General features: G+C 38.8%; 1 protein-coding gene across 2 annotated transcripts in view; it reads left to right on the forward strand.

Annotated features, from left to right (window-relative positions):
- The first annotated feature begins 1,242 nt into the window (after positions 1–1,242).
- edil3a (EGF-like repeats and discoidin I-like domains 3a) overlaps positions 1,243–26,503 on the forward strand; it is a 109,181-nt gene continuing 83,920 nt past the window's right edge. Inside the window, exons 1-3 of one of the 2 annotated variants that reach the window (XM_071482708.1) lie at positions 1,243–1,314; positions 1,428–1,506; positions 1,585–2,092. In XM_071482708.1, the coding sequence (XP_071338809.1) occupies positions 2,029–2,092 (64 nt within the window). In that variant the 5' untranslated portion in view covers positions 1,243–1,314; positions 1,428–1,506; positions 1,585–2,028. The remainder of the gene's footprint in view (positions 1,315–1,427; positions 1,507–1,584; positions 2,093–26,503) is intronic. The other variant, XM_071482707.1, reaches the window with a different exon arrangement.

Below are 26,503 nucleotides of genomic sequence, written 5' to 3' on the forward strand. Positions count from 1 at the left end.
TGGCAGCAGTATAATCACCCTTTAAGCGTTCTGGTCTGACATCAAACTCAAAAAGAAGAAGCAGGCACTGATGTGTGGATGCATCAACAGGTCTGCTGTGACTTGTAGGAAAAAAAAACAACATGGCAAGACTCTTGGATGGAGATATTTTGTATTGCAGATCAGCAGGAATGAGTTATATATGACCAAAAGCCAGTATGCAAACGGTTCCACAGAGCATGTTGAATGAAAATTTGAGGAAAAATGTCAAACTTATCTAACCAGCTCAAAGACAGGCATCTGGGATCTGTACAGAGAGTGAGTTTCATTTGTTAACTTTATATGAACATGTAATCAAAAAAAAAAAAGAAAAACATGTTGTCAGAATATTCATGTCCTGAATGTGAATTGTGACTGCTGGTATCAGTTGTAGCGCACACACACGTTTACAAATGTTAACATTAGCTTATATAGGCTAATGTAGTGACGGCTTATAACGTGAGCAGGGTGCTCACATTAGTAGACTACTGTCATTACTGTTCAGTCTGTCAAAACATAACACTGACTTTTGAAATTAATATTTTCACATCATGGGTCTGTCACTTTGTTAGTCAGTTTAAGCTACCACTTGCATACACATACCGTGTGTGCAGCATCCACTGTTGTTTTCTGTTTTTTACTGTGGTAACAAATCTGGTATTGAGAATCGTGGAATTGTGACATCCCTATTGAGTACTCAACATGTTGACCATCGCACCCCACCGCTGTTACAAACAGACAGACAAACACAAAAAACAAGGAGATTTAATGTTATGATGAGATGATGTAGCCTATGCAGGACGTCCACAGAAAACCTATAGCTCACAAGGAATTTGTAGGGCTGGCTTTAATCAAGCAACAGCTGAATTTTACTTAAGATCTTATTGACATTACAGAATTGCAAAATGTTATCTCTGGGATGGGGATGCTGGTTCAGGGCCCGCACTTTAAAACTCAACAAGCCTTTCCAGAGAAAGGGTACTTGAAACAGCTAAATTCATCAGCCAGCATCACATTTCCTAAGGCTTGAAGAGGATGCAATAGGGAATGAAAAAAAGAGGTTAAGGAAAGGCTGAAGTGGCTGATTATACACAATTCAAAGTCCCAACCCGGCAGGGGTTTTTGGATGTGCTCTTCAGGAGGAGGAGGAGAGAGGAAGAGGAGGAGTTGTCTCCACCACCGAGACAGCCTCCAGTCGGTTTACTGTGACCGAGGGTGAAGCGCGAATCCCCCGGTAAAACTGTCCTGGAAGCCGTGTCACTCCACGACCTAACCGCCTAACAGCCTAACCGGAATGTGAGGAAATTGTAGTTTCAAAACTAAAACGAAACATAGCCATGTTTATTATTATTATTATTATTATTATTATTATTGTTGTTGTTGTGGTTATTTATTTATTTATTTTTCAGTCTCAACTTAAACCATCCACGCCTCCACGGACATGGCATTGCAATGTGTGCACATGAAAAAGTCTATACGGAAAATAAAGTAAGATTATACCACCATAAAATACCAAAATCAGAATCAAATGTGGCGTATTTGGAATTAAAACTGATTAATTCACAGGTTTTATTTTGGAAGCCCAGGCAGGAAGTACAGGCTTTTCTAACTCCGGGAGGCTTCACGGTGGTTGTCCGGGAGCTCTGAGCTCACACGTCGCTCCCATCACTACATCGCACCACTGCGGTAGGAGCGGGGAAAGCAGCAGCAGCAGAGAGAGAGAGAGAGAGAGAGAGAGAGAGAGAGAGAGAGAGAGAGAGAGAGAGAGACAGTTCACTTGTTCCTGCGCGACAACATCCAGGAGGCGAGTGCGTCTCTCTGCCGACTTTATCAAAGAGGTGGACTTTACCTGAGAGGACATATAACAGCTCCCGGGTCAACCCTGCAGCCCAGCAAGAGCGAAGGAGGGAGAACTTTTGGCCATTGCTCCGCGAATTGTTTTTTTTTTTTTTTTTTTTTTAACCACATCTCCGTAACCTTGGAAGTCGGACCTGTTCATTGTGAGAGAGGATGGGACCGCTACTCCTTTCCATCGCCCTGTGTGTGAGCGCCGCTGTCCCGCAGCATGTGAAAGGTGAGTGGAAAAGTGACTGGCTGTCAAAACATTTTTTATGATTACCCCCTTAGCGGGAGAGTTGTACCACAAACTGATCCATAGCGATCGGGGCATCTTCACATACTGAAAGTGATCCAGGAATAGATTATCAATGTGCTTCTGTGGAGAGCCTGGGTTTTTCGCGGATTAGCCTATAGCAGTCTGTCAGCACGTTTTGGCAACAGGAAACTACGGCTTGCGATATGCGCACGACTCGTTAGTTAATTTGTTGTGTTTAACTGACACTTGTTTGAATCGATCAAAATGATATTTCAGTGTTTTTTTTTTTGTTTGTTTTTTTTTCCGTGCGTAATTTCTCTGTGGTAAAGGGGTGGGTGGGGGGGGGGGGTCAATCCGAGCATCAGACGCGCACATTTAAGGTGGAAATGTGCACTGCCCCAGTATTTTGTGCGCCCTCACAGTGATAATCTTCGGCTGTTTGCTTTGCTCCTCTCCGAGGCTTCCACAGGATAGAGAAAATGAAGCTGTGCGTCCAGGTATGGCTCCGCTCTATTAAGAAAGAAAGAATGCCAGTTCTCCCTCTTAACAAACCGAATTACGCAAAAGTGGGCTTCAGATAGACCCAGATGCTATCGCCAAGAGGAGATACGCTAGAGTGCCTCCTGTATTAGTTGCATCGCGGCGGCAACATTATTGACTAGGATGACATCGGAGAAGGTTAATTGCGCATTGCAAGTCAAATGTAGTCTTTCCAGAAACTGTCAAGCAGCTTTATGTGGAGAGGAGACTGTTGAAAGCTCGTAGCTTCACCTGATCAAATGAATCAGCATTCAAATGACCCCCCCCCCCCTTTTTTCCCTTCCATTTGTCTGGTGATAGAGGTATTTAAGCTTCTGGCCACTGTATATTTTTCATGAATGGTACCTGTGGGAATCGTGTAGGGAAGGCAGTGTAGCCCTTGAAGTGGGTCATGCCATCCTCCCTGTCTCTATTCATTTAGTAGCATGCCTGCCTCAGGAGTCACACATGCCAGCCAGACCTCAGTCTCTAAACCAGGAGTGTGCCTTAAGCAGAGTTTCTGAGGCTCCTTAAGCCTTGCAGTGTCAACTCAGAGTCATACAAGACATAATACTCCCCAGTAGGCTGGCATAATGAATGCAGAGAAAACGCAGGGAGCTGTGGTGCTGTGGGTCGACTTGTTTCAAGGCTCAGTGAGTTAAAAATACACCCTGAACTCGTCCCCCAATTAATCATATACCAGTTAAATTTGTGGTATTGTAAAAAGGATTTTGTCTGTTTCCAAACTGAGTACAGCTGTAACCCTATCACAGTGAGGAGCTGGTTCGAGGAGAAGATGGAGGGGTTAACAGTATTTGATCTGTATGTGAGCATGCCTTTAGTGATTGTGGTCATCCTGGTGGCTATTTTAGCAACGTTAACAGCTTCATCAGTCTGACTCTGGGATTTCTGGAGAAAAAAACGAAAAAAAACAAAAAAAAAAACAAAACAAGAACATCCCACAGTCAAGCTGAAAATGGCTCCAAAGCATTCAAACTCCCTGCCATAAAAAAAAGAGAGATGAAGAATGTATTGTGATGATTAGAAATGTTTTTGAATTCCACAAAAGCTACATTTCTACTTCCCTTTTCTGGGTTGCCTCTCCGAGCTCATCAGATGTCTTCAGAGACAGCTACTAACAAACACTCTATTGAGGGTGTCACGGGGCGCCTCTGTCCACTGAAACAAATTGATGGGGTAGAAACATTCGCCTTCAGGTAAAACAGACTGCATTGTTCCGAGTCAGTGTGCAATACATCACTTCCTCTGGTTGGTTACTGGTGCTGACGCTCACACATTGTTTGGGATCCAGCCTGTCTGCCTGGACAAAGCACAAGACCGGGCTCATGGGCCCCTCTGTATGGAAATGTAAGAAGCTTTTGTCCTTGTTTAGAGAGTCTGTTTTAATGAATTTTATGCATCTTAATTTTAGTCTCAGTCTTGTTATAATGGCTGCGCAATTCGAACCTTTTAGGCAAATGGACAGCCATCTGGAGAGGCGATGTGATTGTCTGCTATTGGTGAATCATGATTAGTGTTAATATCATTGGTCACTGTTCATTTTGCTGATTTTGAAGATTTCGCTGGCCTAACACAGTTGGAGAAGTTTGTCAAACACAAAACTGGCGTAGGAACTTTGTGATTCCTAGAATGATTGTGGCTTCAGATGGACTTGATCAGCTGCTCATCATGCTCACAGACTGTAGATTTGTTGGTTTAAAACTTGAGGGACAGACTGACAGAAGGCTAATTCCCTGCTAGCAGGAATGGCATCTGGTGCTTTTGGACAAACAATAGACCTGGCTGGAAATGAGAGGGATGCAAATGTAGGCTGGATGTAACCTGATACCGCTCACGACGTCATGGCGCCATGGAACACCTAAGACACAGTAAAGACTAATTCATTTACAATTTCAGACACACCATCTTACTAACATTTATGCACAATGGACTATAATTGTAATGAATTATTTGATGTAATGATCACTACAGATATATAACCTCTGATTTGTAAACAAATTACTGCAGGGATTAGGTGAATAATTAGTTAGTATTAGTTAAACAACAAAAGTAATCAACAACTATTTTGACACTTGATTTTTCTAATTTTGAAAGCAAAAATTCCAATTATTCACTGGTTAAAGCTTCTCAAATGTGTTTTGGAAATTATAGCAGATACCGTTCACTATTTGCTGATGTTTTATAGACAAAACATATGAAAAAATAATTGGTCAAATAATAGATAATTAAAATTATGTAATTGCAGCCCTAGTACTGGCATTTTCTACACAAGTCTAAAAAGGCCCTCGAGCTTTGGTTTTCAAACAACTGGAGATAGATGTTCTCCTCGAATGTATGCAGATTCAGATGAAGGCAATCTATCTAAAAGCTCATTACATTCAGTGGCCACTGAAGGTTACGGTTGATGTACAGGTGACTTTTAATAACAATGGCTAGCAAACTACCTCTACAGTGCCCTTCACTTCAGTTTTGAATGGCACAGTCTTCAATCAGTGGAGAAGAAAGGTCACACCTGTGTCAGATAAACAGTTATGATAACCAATGGAATGAAAGCAACTCAATGGATGATAACCCACGCATAAGGAAATTCAACATGGGAAATCAAAACATAGGAGTCAGTACTCCTGCTGCTGTGCTGACATTGGCTACTGTCTTTATATTTCCCGTGTTTGCGGAACTTGATTGCGCTATTCATTGTCAGCTCAGACGCTCCTTAATCCCATTAATACTTGAAGGAGAGTTAATTTGTCTCCTATTCTGACAAGTTAATGGATACAGTGCTATTTGTCTTTGCTGTAGTCGGGCCTCTGTTGTCCTGCCTACATTTCATGCTTGACTTATTGGGAGGGCACTAGAGGGACGTTTATGGAGGTTGCAAGGACACACGCTGAGTAAGTGCTTACCAAGGAACTTTAATATAGCCCTGAAATGAGGATGGGCAGCACAGTGGTAAAATAAGTTGTTTGGGCTAACACACACTCATAAGCTTTCAGATAGAAACAAAATAAATGTGTCACAGTTGTTATATCTATGTAGTTGTGGAGTCATAAGTGTCTTACTTAACTAAAGTGTTGGTGTTGGCAGGGCGCTTTGCTTTAGGCCAAGTTCTACATTTTCTGGGTGACTTCAGGCTCATCAATCCTACGTTTGTACATCAGAGAGTGATAAGGAACAGTGTTTAAAGACATCACACAGAACACAAAGACTGATCAGCAGTAAAAATAGCCTCTCTCACACAAGGCTTTGCCTGTTTTTTTTCGCTAATCCTTAAATCAATATCCGATGTTTCTATTTACAAAACTCTGGAAACATTGATTCCGAATTTTCTCAGCCATGTTAAAGGTCTATGGTTTACTAAAAGCAGCATGTAACTTTATGAAGGAAGGCTGGCTTAAAGCAGTGATCTTCTTAGCATTCTATTAAAGCCAGTGTCAAAAAATTCAGACCGTGACTGTGCCAGGAAAAAAAAACCAAAACAATAAAAAGAAGGAGCAGAGAGAGCCTTCTGAAAAAGAAAAACATCATATGAATGTTTCGTTTGTAGTGTCAGTTCATGCAGAGTGTACTTCACTTTTTCAGCTGAGAACGTGCAGCAGCCCATCCTTTCATATTTTGAACATTCAGAGGACTGCATGCTGGTTTTAAGTAATCCCACTGGGTCACGATTAATGACTCAACTTTGGGAGGCTCAAACGGGCCCACAGTGCGTGTGTGGCAAAAACAGAATAGCAGAAAATGAAGTTGTGTGATGTCTTGTAACATATTATTTCGGGTTGTTCAGGAGTTTGCTGAGGCTCATTACTTTCTTGATTCAGGTCTTTTTCAAAGAAATACTATGGAACAAGAAAAGCCATCCAGACAGACACATTTAAATTAAAGTAGATGGCACATTTTTAACATTATGCAATATGCAGCAAGTACATTTTAAACTGTTTCAGTATTATATATACTAGAGTACAGCACTATTTGATATTACCAAACAGTAGCTAACCTTACTTCCAATATGGTGGCATGTGGTAGAACTGTGGCTTAGTACGTAAGCTTCATGCTGAACATCAGAAATGTGTATTACCCAGCATCCTACAGTAAAGTGTTACCCACACACGTTCAGAAACTTGGCCCGGATAACAGTTGCATAATATGCTGAGACAGTGGTATGAGTCTGGACAAACTGACCTTATTACGGTGTTGAAATTTTTTGGGGGGGGAATTCATTTTCAGGCGTTGAACAGCATGCTTTGAAATTCATCTTGATATCCGAAAGTCAAAGGTAATGATTACACAGTTATTCAACTTGCAGTTTAAGCTATGAGCATCACATGTGCTTCTGGCTACACCTGGGAAATGTGGCAGAAATAATATATATATAATAATAATATATAATGCATATAATATAATTATATGCATTTATCACTGTGTGCTGTTGCTTTATACAGAGGGCAGAGTAGATACTCATTAGACTCAAATGATTTTAAATATGAACACAAACTTGGGCTAATGTTCAGTTACAGTGTCAACAGTGCATTACCTTCATAATGCTTATTGCAATAAGTACTACAGTGTATGTTTTTACTGTAGCTTCTGGTCAGAGTGCATTCTGCTAATTGCGTTAGAAAAACCATTAGTCATCTTTTTTTTTTTTTTTTTAGCTAGAATAAGATTAGAGCTCTTAATCTGAGAAATACAGCCCAAATAATTGACTAATAGTCCAGCAATTCTCACTGTGTTTCTTTTGTTTGTACATATGATGGGAAAGCACACGTTTTATCATTCTCTTTTCTTGTTAGCTCACAGAGTCTAATTATTATGAAGGAGCCCAAATTACTTATTATTATTACTTATTACTTACTATTACTTATTATTACTTATTACTTAATTTGGGAATCAGAGTAAAACAATCAGAGTAAAACATTGCAGCTTGATGGAGAAGAGTCTGATATCAGTCAATCTAGACTTTGCAAAATGCTTATATCCGTATAAGTTTTCAATATCAGGTACAACTTAGCTAAAGTATGAGCTCCATAAGTATTTTTACTGCAAACAAACGATAAAGCACCTCAAGTTCAACCCTGCAGTCAGCGGGAGCAATAGGGCCTTGTAATTTATCATGCAAATAAATCTGTTTTGCTTCTTTCATTCTTTTGTTTTTCTAAAGACCTGGCTGTAATGTGAGTCAACCTGTTAATACATTTCCTAGGCTTGTACATGTTTGTGTGTGTGTGCTTAGGAAGGGAGTCAGGAGACAGGAATGACAAGCATTAGGGTGGATTTCAATGCATTCCTCATGCGAGCCAAGCACAATTTTTGTATTTTAGTGGGAGTGGCAACTGAGCGCTCTGGACCCACCCATCTTGTCAGGAACTTGTCAGAGCAGCATCAGCCATTCATTGTCTCTGTTGACCATGAGTGAAAGAGTCCACCTTTCCACAGCAGATCAATGAACAGAATAAATTATTTTGGATTAGGTGTGGAACCGCAGTAGCTTGTAAATCTGAGGACCTGTGAGCAGGTCCAGCTCTTTTAATCTTTATTGTGAGACCGAAGCTTTAAGACAGTGAGATTAAAATTCAAATGTCGTTTTTCAAAGTTTAAAGCCTGAACATGGGCAGATGAACGATACACAGACCTTTGAATCTTTAAATGTTTTATCTTTACACAAAAAGCCAGCTCCTGACACATTTTTGCAGTTTAATATCTGCTCTCTGTGAGGATATAAAGTCTCTTTTATGTTTAGTCTTTGAGCACGTGCTTGTGTGTGTAGGCCATTTAGACTTTAACTTTATAATGGGTGGAGATTTTGTGGGTAATTTATCAATTTCTTGCAACGTTTCTGTTTGTATTTATTATATTGCTCTGTATTTTATTGGACAAGCATGCTTTAGTTGTTGTGGACTAAAGCTGAGCCTGCTTTAGCGAAAATAAGACTGAGTTACAGCAATGAGCTTTGCTTTGGTCTGATAAAGTGTTGCCATTGGGCTCTTAACACAAATGCATTTTCAATACATTCCACTTATTTGAGATCAGATGGGTGCAGGTGGCCCAAGTTCGTACTTCCACCAAGCCCTAAGGAGATGTGGGCTACTCATTCCTATTCTAGAGACATACTTAAATCATGAGCCCTATCTAACAGTCCACTTACCAGGGTTGTAAAGTTAAATTGAATCATTAACACTTTTCATTTTTTGCATGAATGTGCAGTAAATGATGCTGCAGTAACAAAAAAAAAAAAAAGAGATGCGTGTTCATCTGAATTAATTAAAAATGTCAATGTTGACAATTAATAGTCAAATTCAAAAGTTTATGGCATCAGGTGCCTGCCGTCTGTTACTGCTCTCTCTCCATCCATTTGTTGTTCTGATTATTTCTGTCATTCTCCTCTCTCTCTCTCTGGTGAGATGTACAGTGGTAGACACATGCCTGATCTGAGGATTTCTTTGTGCACTTCACTTCTCATTTCAAGACTCTTTAGATCTTTAGTTTACGGCATTTTAACATATATTTGGTTTTGTATTGAGTGTGCTGTGTGCTTTACTGTGTTTGTGTTTGCACAAATGTATGGGTTTGTGTGCTTGATGCTTGGAGAGGTAACCCAGAAATGTCATCACACTAAGTCTAGGCAGCAATTCTGGCTCTTTTGCGCAGCGTGAATGTGCAGTTATACTTCACTCATTTGCCAAAAAACAAAACAACATCCCTTTATTTATCTTGTCAGCCTGCCTGCTTTTATGCTAAATTGTGCTGAATGCCCACAAGGAGGTGTTTGATGAGTGACTGATTATGAACAAGGAGTATATCAGTTGAAAGAAATAGTAAGTTCTTGATATTTTCTTTGATATCATCAATCTGTACGCACCCAATTTCTACTGAGAGCCTGTGCCTCAATTCAAATATAAGCAAACTACGCTGGACTTTTGCCAAGTACTTTTCAAAAGGGTTATTTGAGGTGATGGCATAAAATATACGCCATCCATTGAGAACTGAAGAGCAATTTTTTAAAGTGGAATATCACCCGTCCAGATGTTTTAGATTACCCTTGGGATGGGTAGTACCAGACAGGGGGACAGAGAGGGAGGGAGAGAAAGAGAGGGCTGAGAGCCAGAGTGAAAATCCCCTTTAATGTGAAGTTCACTGAACAGCAACCACTCACCTTCAAACTTCAAAGTATAGCCCATTAGAAAACTGAAAAAAGGATCATCTTCTCTGCTGTGTAATCATGGTCCATTGTCACTTATAAAAAGGGCAAGGGTTGCTACAAGTTGCACCATTTTAGTTATTGTTAGGTACAGGTATAATACTGATGATCAGATGACACTTTATCTCCAAATTCTCTTGTTAGGGGTGTAAGGGTAATCATAGGCTGACCGAAACTCCAGAAAACTGGAATATTTGACGTCAAGCTCCTCCGAGTCTGGGGCTGCCACAACAAGTGACAGGGAAGCCCTAGATTAGCACAGAAAGCAGGGAACACTGGACAGTATTCTGCTTGTGAAACTTCTTTTCTGTAGTTCATTAACAAAACCAAGAACAGGCTGATTGTTTTTGTAGCCAGGTTATGTCACTGCCTGTTTACAGGAACATCATTGAAAACATGTGGAGGGTTTATTATAATGAAAAACGAACATAAGGGCTAATAAGATCCTATTATATTACTCTATTAAAAGATAACAATGTCTGTGGGTAAACATTTATCAGCAATTTAACTAATAATTGTTTTGTGTATTTACTGGAAGAGTCCTCTTATGGACAGCAAAGCCCACAAGAAAAAGCAGACACAGTGGTGAAACAACACTGCTAGTCTGCAATGCTTGCAGCATGCTGCATGTGTGATTATACGGATAATTGTTTGTCTCATTAAAGTCATCACTCCATGACACCAACATCCATCCATCCAACAGTTTCCAATACATATCCACCTGTCTTGTTCAGGATCACAGGGGGCTGGAGCCAGCCCCAGCATGCATTGGGCATGAGTTACGGTACACCCTACCACATTGTCTGTCCAAGGAGCAGCACACTTAAAGATGGGCACATTCTCACCACCACTGGTTGTGTCAGTCTTAGTACCTACTTGACATTTACTGTCACATGAAGGTGAAAAGGATCCATGAACTGAAAAACTACACAGACCTTATCAACCACTTATTTGCGAGTATTATAAAAAAAATATTGCTCACATTTTGTTTAACTTCCATGTTGTACATCCACACTAATTCTACTGATATCTTTCACCGTGCTCAACTTGTCGTACTTCTTTTTTTGCTTCTAAACCTGGTAGTTGACAGTCTCTATTATTCACCACTGTTTGAGGTATATGAAATATTTACCATGTGATCTTTCCTAACCTGCCTCAGCTCAGCTCTGCAGGTGTCCTCCACTGCAGATACAGGCAAAATCATGCTGAAGTAGACTGTGAATGCTGTACTTGTAAATCTGTAAAGCTATGAAGAGTGTGACAAGTTAAATTAGCAGCTGTGGAAGTTCAGAAGTTTAAATCACAATCAGTGTATTTTTAACAGGGTTCAGCGCATTGAAGAGGAATCTTTGTGGGATATCTCACACTCTTTCTGTCTCTCTCTCTCTTTCACAAACACACACACACACACACACACAAATTGTAATAGTTATAATTATAACACATCAGACCATGCTGGCTGCTGCAGCTGTGCGAAGATTTGGTTTGATGTTATGAATTAAACTATTGGAAAGGTTGTCCCCTCACTGTGTATCGGACTCCTGTGTTGAATTGTGCAGTATGTGCTTATTTTGCAGTGCCATGCTGGTCCGTCAGTTCTTCATTGCCACTATGTGTGAAAAGATGTAATGAATGATATTTTATTTGTGTTCTCCGGGTCAATTTTGCTTCTACCACTGAAATTAACTGAGAGGTTATTTAAACAGACTCAAAATAATCATTGTGAAGTAGCTGCAGTATAATACATTAATGTTCAGTAATCACCCATGACTGTACATTATCACTGATAAAGCCACTGTCCACTGAGCCTGTCTTGCTCAGCAATGAGGCTTTCTGAGTAAGTAGTGCCTGCTGCATGAAATTCACTGACCAAGGGGTAAGCGGGATGAAAAAATTCAATTTGTCAAAACCTGCCCTTTTCAGTACACACATTGCACAGCTTAAGCCAGCGGGCGTGGAGCATAGTAGACATAGAGTGGAACAAGGATCAGAAGATATTTTGTAACTACTTCTTTATGTTCTTCTAACATAGTGCTATGCAGCACTTTAACATTTTTCCCTGTTGTACAACCTTAAACAAATACTAGTAGCATGTGAAAGACCTGCCATATAGTGAGACAGTGAGAACTGGTGCAGTGTCTTTTAGTTTTATGGGTTTGGTAAAACCAATGTGCTTTAAACTAACTGGGCTGGTAGCTGTGATGAAGCACATTTAAAGCTGTGATATGCACATTCTGACATCTTTCAGACTTGAAAGCTAATACTAGCTTGAACCCTTGGTGCAAGAGGAGAAGTAACCACAAGTACATCCATGTATTGACTGACAGCCTGAGCTCCCGCCCCTGACTATGGACTTCTCTGATTGGTTAGAAAGACGAGGCTCACCCAGAAATTTCTCTGCAGTCTGAGGCATGAGAGTGTCATTGATCTTCTGTTGTAACTCATGACAAGAAAGCATACAAGCGTATTTTCTGCAAATGTTTCCTTCAATGTAATGATCAAGAAACAAAAATGAGAAAATATTCGATGTAATCCTTTCCTGGATTTATCAAACTTGTGATTTTATTCTTTGAAGTTATCAGTGTCTCCCTGTCTCTTCCACACACTTGCAAAAATATGGCAAAAAGACTAAACATTTGAATTTTCTGTACCAGTGTATCTTTTGTGAAATCTGAATCTGAGGGTTGCTCAGTCACAGTGTATTTGTGTGGCATAATTTCCCTTTCATCCAAAATGCCACATGGAAAACATCCTGACAACAAGAGAGCTAATGAGGTAAACATTTAACAAACAGGGTCACAGAAATGCCTTCATGTGCTGCTGAATATGCATTAATCCAGTGAATTAGTGACACAGTTTTCGACTAAAATGCATTTTCCCTTTGCCCATTTTTTCTTTCCTCACCCATTAATCTCCTGTGGCACTTTGCATCACAGACACCTTCCTCTTCAACGTGCAGATTCAGATGAGATGTGAGCTCCACTTCTTTATACATGTTTGATGAATCCCTTTATACTACTTCTGGGTTACAAGCATGAATGTGGGAGATCTTGTCTGGGAAAAAAAGATACAAAAGATGGGAGGTGTCCAAGTTTGTAATGAGGCTAGCAAGGCTCTCCTGGCTCACGAGCAAACTAGGGCATCTGTAATGAGCATGCAGAGGGATGTGGTGGGGAGGGGCCAGAGAAAACAGAGGGAGGCATGTCACAGACATGAGCTGAGCCACAAGCTGTATCATCAGCTGCCCAGTGGATGTTCAGAGGAAGAAGGTGTCAATCATAGCTCCCACTCAAGCAGAGCTACTGAGAGAATTTGATAATTACCAGTTCCTTCTGACCTGAATTGTGTTTCTTCAGAAAGGCAGTTTATTTATTAATTTTTTTTTAACAGGGGATATAAAATGTTAAAAGATTTTTTAGATGGATGGTGCAAGATTCAACAGTGCTTGTCACTGTGGAAGAAAGCACAAACACTATTATAAACAGGAGGTTAAACATTTTGTGCATATGCCCATTATTTAGGCTGAATATATGATTTGTTGAACCCAGTTTTGCATTGGCATGTACATGTGTCATATATATATATATATATATATATATATATATATATATATATACATATATATATATATATATATATATATGTATACACCTACACACACATAAATTCATGTTTATCATTTGGTATACTGACATATACCTACTGTACATGTAAATAATGATAACAGTACAAAAAACTGTTTTGCAAACATCACAGCCAGTGATAGTGACAGTGGTAAATACAACCATTTAAAACTGATTGTCACTACGTTACCAAAATGACATTACTCTCCTCATGTATTTGGAATATTGAAAATAATATTGCAAATCCTGTAAAATGTTTATTAAACCAAATGAGCTTTGCTGGCTCTTAATGAGCAAGAACCTGAAATGGGATGTTTATGAACCTTATGAATTAATTAACACCATCCATCAAATGGCCTTGATGCTATTTTTCTCTTGCAGGCTGTGACTTACAACAGAGCAGAGGTTCAGACACTATTTATTTTGGCTATTTGTTTTTGGTTAAGATTAGGATTGATCTGATTATGTTTCTATTGTTGGCTTTAAAGTGAGCAATTAGTGTAAAAATAAGAATTTAAAAACATGTTTATGTTTTAAACATTTCTTTTTTAATACTTTTTATATACTTACCTAATAGGTTGGGATATATTGTCTGTCTATTATTAATATTATTATATCTATCATTCCTAGCCACACTTTAAAAGCTTACATCACATACACATGCAACAATATAAACAGTGGCAGAATCCTCATTAAATCCTCTATGCTATAGGCCTGAAGGGATAGTAAATGTAGAAGAAATACTGCCCCAGCAGTTAACTTGCTCCTGAGCAGTTTTTATCAGTTACCTGCTGAGGCTGTCACATAAAGTAAATGGCTTTACTAAGGATGGTCAAAGGTGAGCCAGCTTATGCCTCAACTTGGTGTTGTGGTCAGAGACTCAGATGGTAGTAAATTTTACTGAGCCTGCAGTGTCTTGGCAGGATGTTGTATATGAAAGAAAAAATGTTCAGGTACTTTTTATTGTGCTTTTCCCTGTGGAGTTTGGGTGCCAAAGTTAGCCGATACAATTTTTAACTACTAGATGTATTAGGCATTCATGAAAGGGGCATAATGGACACAGTGAATAATTAACCCTGTGGCATTAATATTAGGTCTTGCTACTACATCTGATTGAGTTTTATCATAATTAATAGCGGCAGCAGGGTGTAATATCCCCTTTAATCAACTTTTGTGAGTTAATATAATCCTTGATATATATTTTTATATATTAAAATGTGCTCATCCAAAATGTCGCCATAGTTTTGGAACCATTGCACATTTTTATTCCATTGTGACTTCATGGTTCATACTCTACATGGGTGATGGTTTCACCTCAGGAAAGTGAGAGTCCTTGGTCCCAGGTTGCTGCAAAATCCTGTGAACCCTCCAGGCCCTGGGCTGAGTGCATTATTGCTTCCCCTGGCCCATAATGAGGAGAAGTATCGATCTTATCCTCAGACAAAAGCCCTCTATGCTCCTCTGCACGACTTAGAGATGGCTGAGGCAGGATGCACAGTAATGAGAGCAATAGAGGGCAGAATGGGGGACCAGCTTATTCCTAACAAGGATGGAGACCTTTACACTAAAGAAAAGAAAGGAGCTAGATGGGCATATTTCCCTTTTCTTTTTGTTTTGTATTTATTTAACCCCTCCCTTCAAGCCACTCAGTTTTTTTTTTCTTTTTTCACTCTGAGCACAGTTTAGGTCCTAACCACACCATGCACTGTTGCCTTGGTGGTCTTATCTGGACTTTAGGACTCCCATGGGAATATATCTCAGCACAGACTGTCTGAAAAGTAAATTTAGTTTACTCCAAGTATGAAGTCACAGGAGCAATGGAGGTGGTCTTAAGCGATTAAAAGCATTTCTCAGAGAAAGTGATTTGAGCTTACCCAGAAGGAAGGATACCTCTGGCTGGGAAGAAAGCTCTCCACTCCTTTGAGTGCTATGGTTGGGCTTTTGTGGCAACAGAAGTTGTTTTTATGACAAGGACTCCAAAGAGAGGACTTTGTGTGTGCAAGTCTTTGAGGTGAAGATTACTTTGGGTGAAGCCTATAACCTCACAGTGACCAAAGCTCAACCACAGCATACTGATTATAAGTGCTGATTATGGGCCATGACAGCCAGAGGTTTTAGTTAAGCTTGCCCAGAGCTTACATCATATTGTATGGTGGTGGGACCAGTAATGGAGTTGAAACAAAAGTTTGTTTCATGCCCAACAACAGATGAATTACATTAACTTGGTCAGCTTAGCTTTGCATGAAGACCAGAAACGGGGGGAAAACAGCTAGCCTGGCTTTGTCCAAAGGTAGTCAGTATACTGGCACCTTTTAAAGCTCACTAATAAATATGTGTATGTATGATTAAATTAATGCAAAAACCGAAGTCTAAAAATGGCAAATGTGTTGTTTAATGTAGCACATAACCCCCCCACACAGCCTTTGTGCTAAGATAAGCTAACTGGGCCAAGGGAACACTCCTGTCTTGTGACTGACTACAAACTGTGCCATATTTCTTTTAAGGAGCTTTTTATATTCCCATCATTGCAGGGTTAGATGTTCCTTTCATCTTGGACTCTCTGGTCTCCGGTCCCTCAAAGGTTGGCACTGTGAAGATAGTTTGCAACCGGTCAGCATTTTGAATTTGCATGTCAAAATTGACAAAAACGATCTCTCTACACAAAAGCTCAGCACAGATTGGTTCTGTCAGCCACGATCAAAATGACTGATCGCAATGAATTCCACTGCAATGAAATTACTTCAGTGTGAAATTTCCTTTGTAAATAGATTTCGATCTGTTTGAAATAAGAAAATCACTGTTTTTTTTTACGTCTCTAAACACTAATACTGGGCCATCCTGCCTCAGTTCCACTAGCTGTAGAAATGTGTTTTAACTCAGTGAGGGAGGGGGAGTTTAAAGGACCGCCCTCAGCAATTGACTGACTTCATAGGAGCTAAGGTTTCTTTCATCTTCAAATGTCCCTGCAGCGAGAGACCTAGATCTCTTCTTTCTGGACCAGGTCCTCCCAAAAGCTTTCACAGGTTTAGCTGCCAGTATGCTCTCCGTTATCAATACCCATTTCAGCTGTTTGATGTGCTTCTCAAATCTCTGCATTCCACAACTCTGCATGGCCATTTTTTTTTTTTATGTGTGTGTGTCTTTATAGAGCTGTTTCTGAACAACAGACTGCGTATGTGTCTGGCTAACTACGACCACACTGTCTGTCTTTCTACTCTTCCATGGATGTTTAGCATTTTCAGCCCTCTCTAAACATCTTTCCTGTCTCCTTGCTTTCCCCTCCCTGAGGCCAAAGCGAGCTTATTCCCTCCAGCTATTACATCCAATTAGGAGGAGTGAGAGTTTCACCCCGCCTCTCTTTCCACACTAACAATGTGGAATACACTGGAATGAGTCAGGGTTTTCTCTTCTTTGATGTGAACAAATTACACTTCAGATGCACACTTGGCAAGGAAACAAAGATGCAGTTTATGCTTTCAAGTTGGGATTCTTTTTCATTTGGTGAACAATGAAGCATGCAATGAAAGAAGTGATCACTTGATGTTGACTGATGGCGTATTTAATTTCCACTATTCTCTTGGATTACAGAAATTGGATATGTATAATAAAAATATAAATACACATGTATTTTTTTTTTTTTTTTTTGGGGGGTTGAGAAACTGTGATCATCATATTTTTAAGCCCCATTCCTCGAGCACTCTTTCCAGCCTCTCCATGAACAGTATCAGCTTTTCTGATACTAATCAAGTCAGTTATGCCGAATTACAGTTATGGGATTTCCTTTCCTTTTTCCTTCTACTGAACATGTGATTTAGCTAAATCTCTGCATGAACAATTCCTTTGTTTTCAGAGGCTCTTCAGTTGAATATATAGCAGGGCTGCGTATTACAGAGTACATGATGACTTTAAACACCTCCTTTGCAAAATCCTTCGCTGACAAAAAACTTTAACATCCGATGGTTTTCTCTCAACTAAAATATCTGAGGTGCACTTAAGAAATCAAAAAGCTTTGACCCATACCATCACTGTTATTACAGTCTATATTGATGAAAGAAATAGAATGAGAACATAATTTTGTTCAATCTTTTTAGTGTTGTGCATGATACTGTGAAGTGTCAAATATCAAAGTGAGAATTAAATCCTTTAAAACAAATGGCAGCTCCTGTAGGTATTTGCATTCAGTGAATCCAAAAACCCATGACTACAACTTTCTGTGCAACAAGTTATAAAGCTGGAGGATGTTTGGTGTAATATCATATGTGTTTACAGGTGATAAAATGTTGCTGTTTTACTGGTGACCTAAGAATGAAAAATGGAAATCCTCATTATGTCAGTTGAATCTGTATGTAGATCTTTTTTTCTGAGACAATAGGAGTTGACCTTTAGAGTTTCCCCTCAGATAATTAAACTGTTGTTTGTGATCCAAAAGGGGCGGAAAATTACCATAACATTTTTTGAAACAGCTTGTACTGCATAATGGGCATAATGTCAGCGTGCTCTAGCGCTCAGAAGCTTATTTGCTTTTGTTTACTGGTCGTACACACTTGGGCAGAAACGGACTTACATACATAAGGGTGAAGGTAATTATGACAGCATTTTTATTTTGTTGTGAACTATTCCTTTAAAATGGTGGCCGTCTCTTTCTTAATATCTTGGAGTTGTGCTGCTGTAGTCTGCTGTTTCCTCTTCCTCCCTTCCTTCTTCTATACACCCCTCCTCCATTTTTCTTCTCCTTGGCATTGTTGCAGTTATAATCCCCCTCTGCATTATTCATTTGAATATGATCTAATAAATGTAGATTCTTCCTGAGTGCTCCTACCTTCTCTGTGTATAGACACTGTTTTTTCTTTATATTTCATTGACTGTTTTAAAAGCCAGAGACGGCCACCATTTTAAAGGAATAGTTCACAACAAAATTAAAATGCTGTCATGATTACCTTCGCCCTGATGTATGTAAGTCCACAAACTGGAATTTGTATATACATAAGGTCAGATCAAAACCCCAGTATTTCAGTTTGTGGGTTTGCATATTGAAACAACTTTTTTTTGTAATAGCCTCAATAATGGTCTTTTTACTGTTTAGGTGTGTGTCTTTTAATCTTCAAAATACATGAAACACAATATGTTCAATTCAGCAAGTCTCACCCAGATCACCCTGTCCATCACAGTAAAGTGCCAGGCTTAAGTAATTTATATATTATTTATAAACTATAGACTTGTGAGCTACAAGATCAGTTTTGCTTCATGTAGAACGTGAAGCAAAGACAGGATGTAGAAAACATGCTTTAGAAAGACCATCTCCCTGCTGAACACTTGCACATGCACTGCCATGCATAGCAGCCTCTTTCCCAAGACATCTGGTTGTTGCTCATTAAAAAGAGCAGCAACCGTCATTCAGTTTGGAATTATTTGTGGAAGAACAGCAACAATTAATCTATAAATATTTTTATTATCAGACTGGATCTCTGAGGTTTTGATTTGTTGCTGAGGGATCTGTCAAATCTCAGAATTTCAGTTAACAGCATCAGGGATTTCATTTTATCGGCACTTGTTGGTAAATTGTAAATTTTGTCTACTTCTGTATTCCTGAGGTAGCCTCCTATAGGGTATTGGCAATCCATACTGACCACAGCACTATTGAGAACATATGACATTTGGTTTTGCGCACTGACACTGAGGAGCATACTTGGAAAAAACACATTGATTGTGTGTCGAAAAAACACCATATGAATCGGGCCTTGGATATGTCTGCAGTCTATATTGACCACATTACAAAAACACTTCCTTGTAGATAGTCTGAGCCAATGCATTTTTCTTTGTTATGCTTGGAATAGCAATTTGATGCTCTACTTGACTGAGCGTCCCATTCACAAGCAATCACATACAGTATATCGTCTTTGATGTTATGGATTTTAAACAGTTGTGTGGTTTCTTTTATTTGACTCAGGCACAGAACATTTCTCTAAGATCACTGCCTTGTTTTAGCCCATATCTGAGTTAAATTCATGTTGATGTTGTGAAAGAATAATACAGTATGCACATCACAAAGGTTTTAGTTTTTGATTTACCTGCTAATGAAACTAGCATGTTAACAACCAAAAACACATGTGAATAAGAGAGATAAGTATTACAGTGTCATATATTTAAGTATATAATTTGATATATTACTGTGGGCAAATGCATTTTCCTGTAAAGAGAGAACTCCTTTCTTCATGTTTGTTTTATTTAAAACATGCCTAATTGATTAATAAAGTTGTATTTACTGTTTGCAGCGCTACAGAAACTACAGGGATTTGGTGTTATGTAACATTTCCTCCAGTATGAAGTGCACATTATGAGGCTGACTCTACTGCAGCCAATTTTAAAATTTAATAAACTAATATCAGGTTTTTGAAACACATATCATCCATCATGTCTTTAATCCTATTATAAACTGTTTTGGCACTGTTTTCACCACGGCATTAGGAAATACAGCTCTAAAGCAAAACTATTATATGTTGCTGACAGGTACCACAGTCTGTGGTATCTTTCAGGAGCATTGCAACTCTTTTTTTTTTTCATATTGTACAGCTGTGTTTTTTTCACAATATTCATTATTTCATGTATTATTAAATACTTTAAAAAGAGATTGAAATAACTTGTAAAGCAGCCACAAATCTGATGTGTTGTAAGGAAAAAAAATCCTTGATCTCAGTTTGGAGTGTGGTGTATTTATTTATTTATTTATTTTTTCACATGTCGAGAGCCAATCGTTAATGGAGGACTTTACCCTGCACTCTTGCTCCACTGACAAAAAAGTAAAATGAGGATGGATGGGTTATTTACGTACAGAGAGATGGGGTTTACCACTCCACTTGATAAAAAGGGATGTGCTGCTGCACTTCCTTGTCATTAGTTGGAACAACATCAACAATGCCTCTCTAATCATTGTTGGGATTGTGTTTGTGAGTCATTTCACTGTTAGCCTCCCACTCCACAGCAAGATGATTTATTTAATGGTAATAAGCACTGCTATGATGGAACGCGCACTTTTAAGGGTGATGTTATGTGGGAGATAGATGTGCATTGAGCATCTGCTGGAGGTTGGAGAGTGAGAGAGAGCACGCATGTGTGTGTGTGTGTGTGTGTGTGTGGGTTGGGGGATACAAGGAAAGGTAATATCTGTAGTGCTAATGTAGCACATGTACACAGATTGCCATATGTGCTACACTACAGCTAACTAAATCATCATTTGCGATAAACCAGTTCAGTCGTTCTTTATTTATTTATTTTTTGTCAGAAAAAGCAAAAAAGGAGACAATATGAATTCTGACAGTATTTATTGCCAGTTGGACCAACTGTAACTGTCTTTGAACAAACAAACAAACATTGTTCACACAGTTTCAACAGTCTTAGTCTACTTCTCCAAGTATTCTGGCAATCTAATATTAGTGGCATGAAAACTTGTAAATGCTGTTTTGCTGAATTGTGTCACTTATATTAATAATAATCCTTACTGAGATTTACAATTTCAGCGAGACTATTACAGTTTATGTCATTCTTATTCTGCAGCTGCCTGCAACTTGATAGTGATAATTAATACTGCTCATTTATGGCTGAAAACACATGGAACATTTTAAACTGTGACTTGAATCACATAGTAATTAAATGCAGTCCTGTGGCAAATTAAACTGGTTCTTGTGATAATTTATTGGATTCAGTGTTTTTCAAGCTACTTTATCCTGATTAAAACAGCTCATCTCTCGTACTCACTGCCAAATGCTGGAGAGATACATGAAAACTTCAACAAAAGTTTCTCTGCTTGAGATTCATAACAAGAGACACTTGACAGACACAAACAGGATTTGTCAGCCCCAGAGAGTGGTGTCTGGGCTGCCAGCATTAGCACTGACAGCCAACTGTCACTCTTGATGCTACACTGCTAAATGGGAATACAATCCATAACCCGGATTGGTTTTGACTTTGTCATGGGCTGACTGGCCGTGAAGGTAAGAGTGATAAGCTTTACAAAGCCATCATGCCATGCCAGCTAATATTGGAGGGATCTCAGTTCGTAAATGCCAACCAATCACTAATTCTGGGAAATATGATCAAAACAAAGAAGTTTACTGCGGCTAGCAACTACATTTTTGGATATTTTTCAGGCACATAATTTAACCAGTTTGTTAAAAAATTTTTTTTAAAAAACTACTCTACTTTAATAGGACAATTATTTATCTGTCTGATGTCTGTGATTGTGTCATTAGCACTTACAATATAACCTGCTGTCTTAGACTATTTGGTAAATACATCTTAAAAACATTTTACTAGATGGTGTATTGTCTTCATCTGAAAACACTGTGGGCAACAGGTCATACAGTATACGCCTCCTAATGAGCAGCAAAAAGCCTGATCCTATAAATAACTAAACATTAAAACAGAGAATTCAAAACAAAAAGTTCCTCTGCAGCCTTTCCAGTGTACAAAACAACCACCAGGTCAGTGTCATCAAAGGCAACATAATATGTTATGAACAGACGCTGGCACCCACAACTCTGTAATGGACTGCTATCATAATTGCAATAATTGCAATCATTGTGTTGACCTTGCACCCAATCAAGTGTTGATACATCAAAACAATACTTTGTCTTCATTGTGAAAGCCTTACAGGGTTACAGGGTTAATACTAATGCTAAGGAAACAGCAGTGGAAAAAGTACATAAAATATTTCATGCGACCTCGTCCCACTCAAAGCGATCCAAATGTATTTACCTCATCACGTTAAACCTAATGGACTATGTCTTAAAATTCTATATATTTATCTCTTTTATGAAAATTGACAAATAAAGCACAATGTTAATCACACACCCACAGACATTTTATAAAACTCTGACTATACTAACTTTGTTCTTCTCATTGTTCACCCTATCTCATCACTCAGCCTTCCAATCATTCTGGCATTTTAGGCAGGTAACAAGTATCCAGAAAAAATCTTTTGTGATCTCAACAAGGGATGTTGGGAGAAAAGTAGACATTTTGTTGTCTGTATTCACTGTTGGAAAAATCATTTACTCTTACATTATTTGCTGTGACACTCGCAGCTGTCAAGAATTTAAGTAGGGCTGAGCTTTCACTTGTTAAAATTTAAGATTGCCACATTAAAGAGACTGAACACAACCAGAGCAGACAAAGCACTTTATTGTGAAAGTCTTACAGAAAATAGAACAGAATGCCTCTCATGTAAGTTGTTACTGATTAACTAATAGAATGGCATTACAATATAGTACTGAACGTACTTTAGTTTTTGTGATTAGGTTTTCCTCTCTCTTTCTCTCTTTTCCTCTCTCTCTCTGTCACCTTCTGTAATTTCATTTCTAAGTGTCTGTCATCTTGTGAAACTGTGATCACATGGTTTATCAGAAGTGATCCAAATGCATTTCACCTTCCCATTTACTTCAAGTGTGTCACTTTCTCCTCGGCACCTCATACAAATTTATCACATCTGCCATCAGCTCTATAAATCATGAGTGATGCATTAACAGAAATCTCGGTGCAGATGTGACATGTCATTAGGTTTCCACCAAGGGTGGGGCTCTATAGGTTCTGATATTACTGATGTTCTAGTTGAGTTTTGTTGTAAATTGAAATTGATATCAGAAAGTTTGGCTGAGAAAAAAACTCGCCCTATATAGTAACTACAGTACATAACTATATATTACATGGAGGCTGCCTCAGGTATTAATGTCTTTTTCAGTTTCCTGAATATCCCTCCTGAGCTTCACAGTGAGTCAGGCACTGTTTATCTAAATTGGAACTAGTTGATTCTTGTGTTTGATGCACAGGGAAAATGAATTGCAGCTCTGTGTCACCCTCCAACCCACAAACAACACCGCTGAAGATGCAATTTTATTAAAGGGATGGAGCATTGCACTTTGTCATCAGTTCTGGTATCCCACCATTTCTTCTTAGTTCCAGCTCTTTCAGCTGGTAGTGTTCACTGCCGTGACAAGCCATTTAACAAATTTTCTCTTAGGCATCATACCGGCAGTATGACCAGTTCACTATTTAGTCTGTGTGGCCTCAACCTCAACAAGTGCCTCTACTCAACATTGTAAAACTGAATGAATAAGCTCTGAGTTATATACATTGGCATTCATTTATTAATTTAACCTAATTTAATTTACCATTTATAGTTAATTGGATTGATATGCACACCATTTTCAGCTCTTTGTGACTGACAAAACTAAACCTTTGTAAATAAAATAGCATTTTGTTGTCATGTATATTGACATAAACTTTATTTCTGATGTGGACCCACTTGTTTAAGTCCTTTCTCCAAACAAAGTGATTAAGGTAAGACTGCTGCTACTGGTAACTGAAAGGAAAGATTGCATGAACACATTTGTCTGTCATGTTACATGTGAATCTATATGGTTTTATATACGCCTGTGTATCCTCCTCCCTGTGTGTAGACGTGCGTGTTTGCACGTACTGTAGGTGTGTTTCGTATGGGTTTTGTACCTGTTCGTCCTGCACTCCAGCCCCTCTATCTCAGCTGAACACCTTGAGGTCATATCAGCCCTGTGCTGGGCAGGTTGGCTGCTTCCCATTTAGATTATGGATGGTTATTACTGCCTCCTGGCTGTCAGTCAGATTAAACCAATATGTCCCAGGATGGAGGCTTATCGTGCAACAGAGAGGACGTTCTCCTGTGAAGGAGGAGGGACCATTTAAATAAGTCATCTCCACAACCTTCCATGTTTTACAAATTTATTAGTGCAGGCTCAACGTGTATCCATGTGTCAGGTATTTGTTGTACATAATGGAACAATATGTTATATTATGTTCTTGTCTGTCAAGAACATTACATGTTGATAAGATTATATCCATCTCTCTATCTAAATAACTTTAGGACTATAAACCACACGATTGCACTGTTACAATCTTGCCACCTGGTATAATTATAATAAAAACCCAAAAACACATGCTTGTAATAGTTTTTATTGTTATTATCATTTTAGAGAGCCCTGGAAGAGATAGCAGCATTATGGTGTTCTAAGCAACATACAGCAAACATTGACCAAAAAAAAAAAAAAAAAAAAAGTATAGTAAAGTATAACCTTCCTACATAAGCCTTATAAAAACAGACAGGAGACATATCTAGCTAAGGAAGGAAGCAATTATAGTATTACAGTACACCAATGTAACACAGTAATGGAATACACAAATTCATTTGTAGCTCGTTGGTTAGCCAAAAACTTTTGGTACTAAATACGGAAAAGATTAACTTAAAGTGTTTGATGTTATGTATCGTCACAGCTCAATGTGTGGATGGGTTTTGGTTTTCACCACTTCTTAATGATGGACATTAAAGACATAAAACTGAACTGGCCAATTAATGTTTATGTCATCCATCCCCCCCCCCAGATGTAGTATGACGCAAACACACATGAGCAGTAAATCATGATTATCTTAAGATTCATTATAGATCTGTTTATAGTCCCACTGCTGAAAGAAATACGCTGGTTTAGCTTTGATCACAGCTTTTATTAGGGAGGGAAATTTTAAGATCTGGTAGATTTGAAGGATTTTATGAACAGAACATTTCAATGTTCAAAGAAAGGATGAGGGCACACATGATGTAAATCACGTTGTCAGGATCTGACTAAAATAATTTGTTTCATTTTTTTTCGTTTTTTTTTTATTGCTGAATGTGACAATTACAAAACCAGACTGTGAAGCCATTTATTAATTCACTAACCATCCTTTTTCTGTGCCAGGCATGGTTGTTGATAAATATAGTACACATCTAAACAGAACAATGAGATTAAAAAAAAAAAAAAGACTTAAAACTGGGTGCTGCTAAATGAAAACCGAGCACCTTTAGAATACCCACTTTTAAATTCAACTTTGGCTGCAACGTAATTAAAAAAAAAAATCTTCATACCTCAGTGACAAAGTCATCCTTGGCAGGATCTAGACCCTATGACTGTTCCAGAAACTATGCATGCCTGCTCTGTGGATATGGTCTGGATAAGGTTAAGCAAATGAAACGATTCCGTTATGGTGAGGAAACCATCGCCGTCACGGTTACGAGAAACCGGCGTTGACTGTCGGTGCCAGATGGGCCATGAACTGTGCACACGTGTCACAGTCACACGCCTTGTTAACCCAGCCATCCATCCACGCTTCCACCTTAAGAGGTTTTGCTGTAACAGTGTCACATTATCTCTTCTTTTGCTACAGTAAATGCAGTTTGAGCAAACGACTGCTGCTGTTTTTTAATGAGGATGGTCTCTAACACCCCTGATTAGCCAACTACCCGTCACATTGAGCCAGTTTTGCAGCTACCTGGGAATTTATCCAGTACTAGTGGATGAGTAAGTTACAAGTTTGTTGTTTCACTATTTCAGTGGAGCCAAAACACCATTTTCTTGTCAGACAATGATAGATAATGAGTGATGTTTATTTCCATGGAAAATAAGCCACATGATGCAGCTTGCAGTGGGCGTTTCGACTCCTCTTGGAAACATCAACAACTGAGATATAAAGACAGAATTTTTATCAGCCAAAGTGTATTGTACAAATAAAACTGTACTTTAGTCATTCTTATGATTCACCATTCCAGCTCTCGGATAAACAAAAAACAAACAAATAACAAAACAAGACAAAAAAATAAAAAATAAAAATTTCCTTTATGTATCTCCATGCCCTCTGCATGTGTATTTCTGTGTGGGTGTGAATAGCTGTCAGCACTTGGAGGCATGTGATGGTTTTTCTTTCTTTCTTTGTGAGTGTGTAATTGTGTGTGTACACTATAAGATAGTATGTGTCTGTGGCCTTGCATATGTGTGTCTCGACCCCTATGGTAAGAAAGGAGAGAGGGAATGGCAGAAAGAAAACCACACTGAGTGAAGCGTGGAATGTGCTTGGTTTTGGGATTACATTAGCCCTGTGCATGGGAAAACACAAAGGGGAGCTTCTGCTGCCAAACGGATGAGAGGTTGGGAAAGTGCTTTGGGTTTGGCTCCTTGTGACTTCAATTAAAGCTTTCTC

This window comes from Trachinotus anak, unplaced genomic scaffold (genome assembly GCF_046630095.1).
Source record: "Trachinotus anak isolate AG129_WGS33_773 ecotype Australia unplaced genomic scaffold, CSIRO_AGI_Tana_v1 ptg000008l, whole genome shotgun sequence".
In the NCBI taxonomy this organism is placed as follows: Eukaryota; Metazoa; Chordata; class Actinopteri; order Carangiformes; family Carangidae; genus Trachinotus; species Trachinotus anak.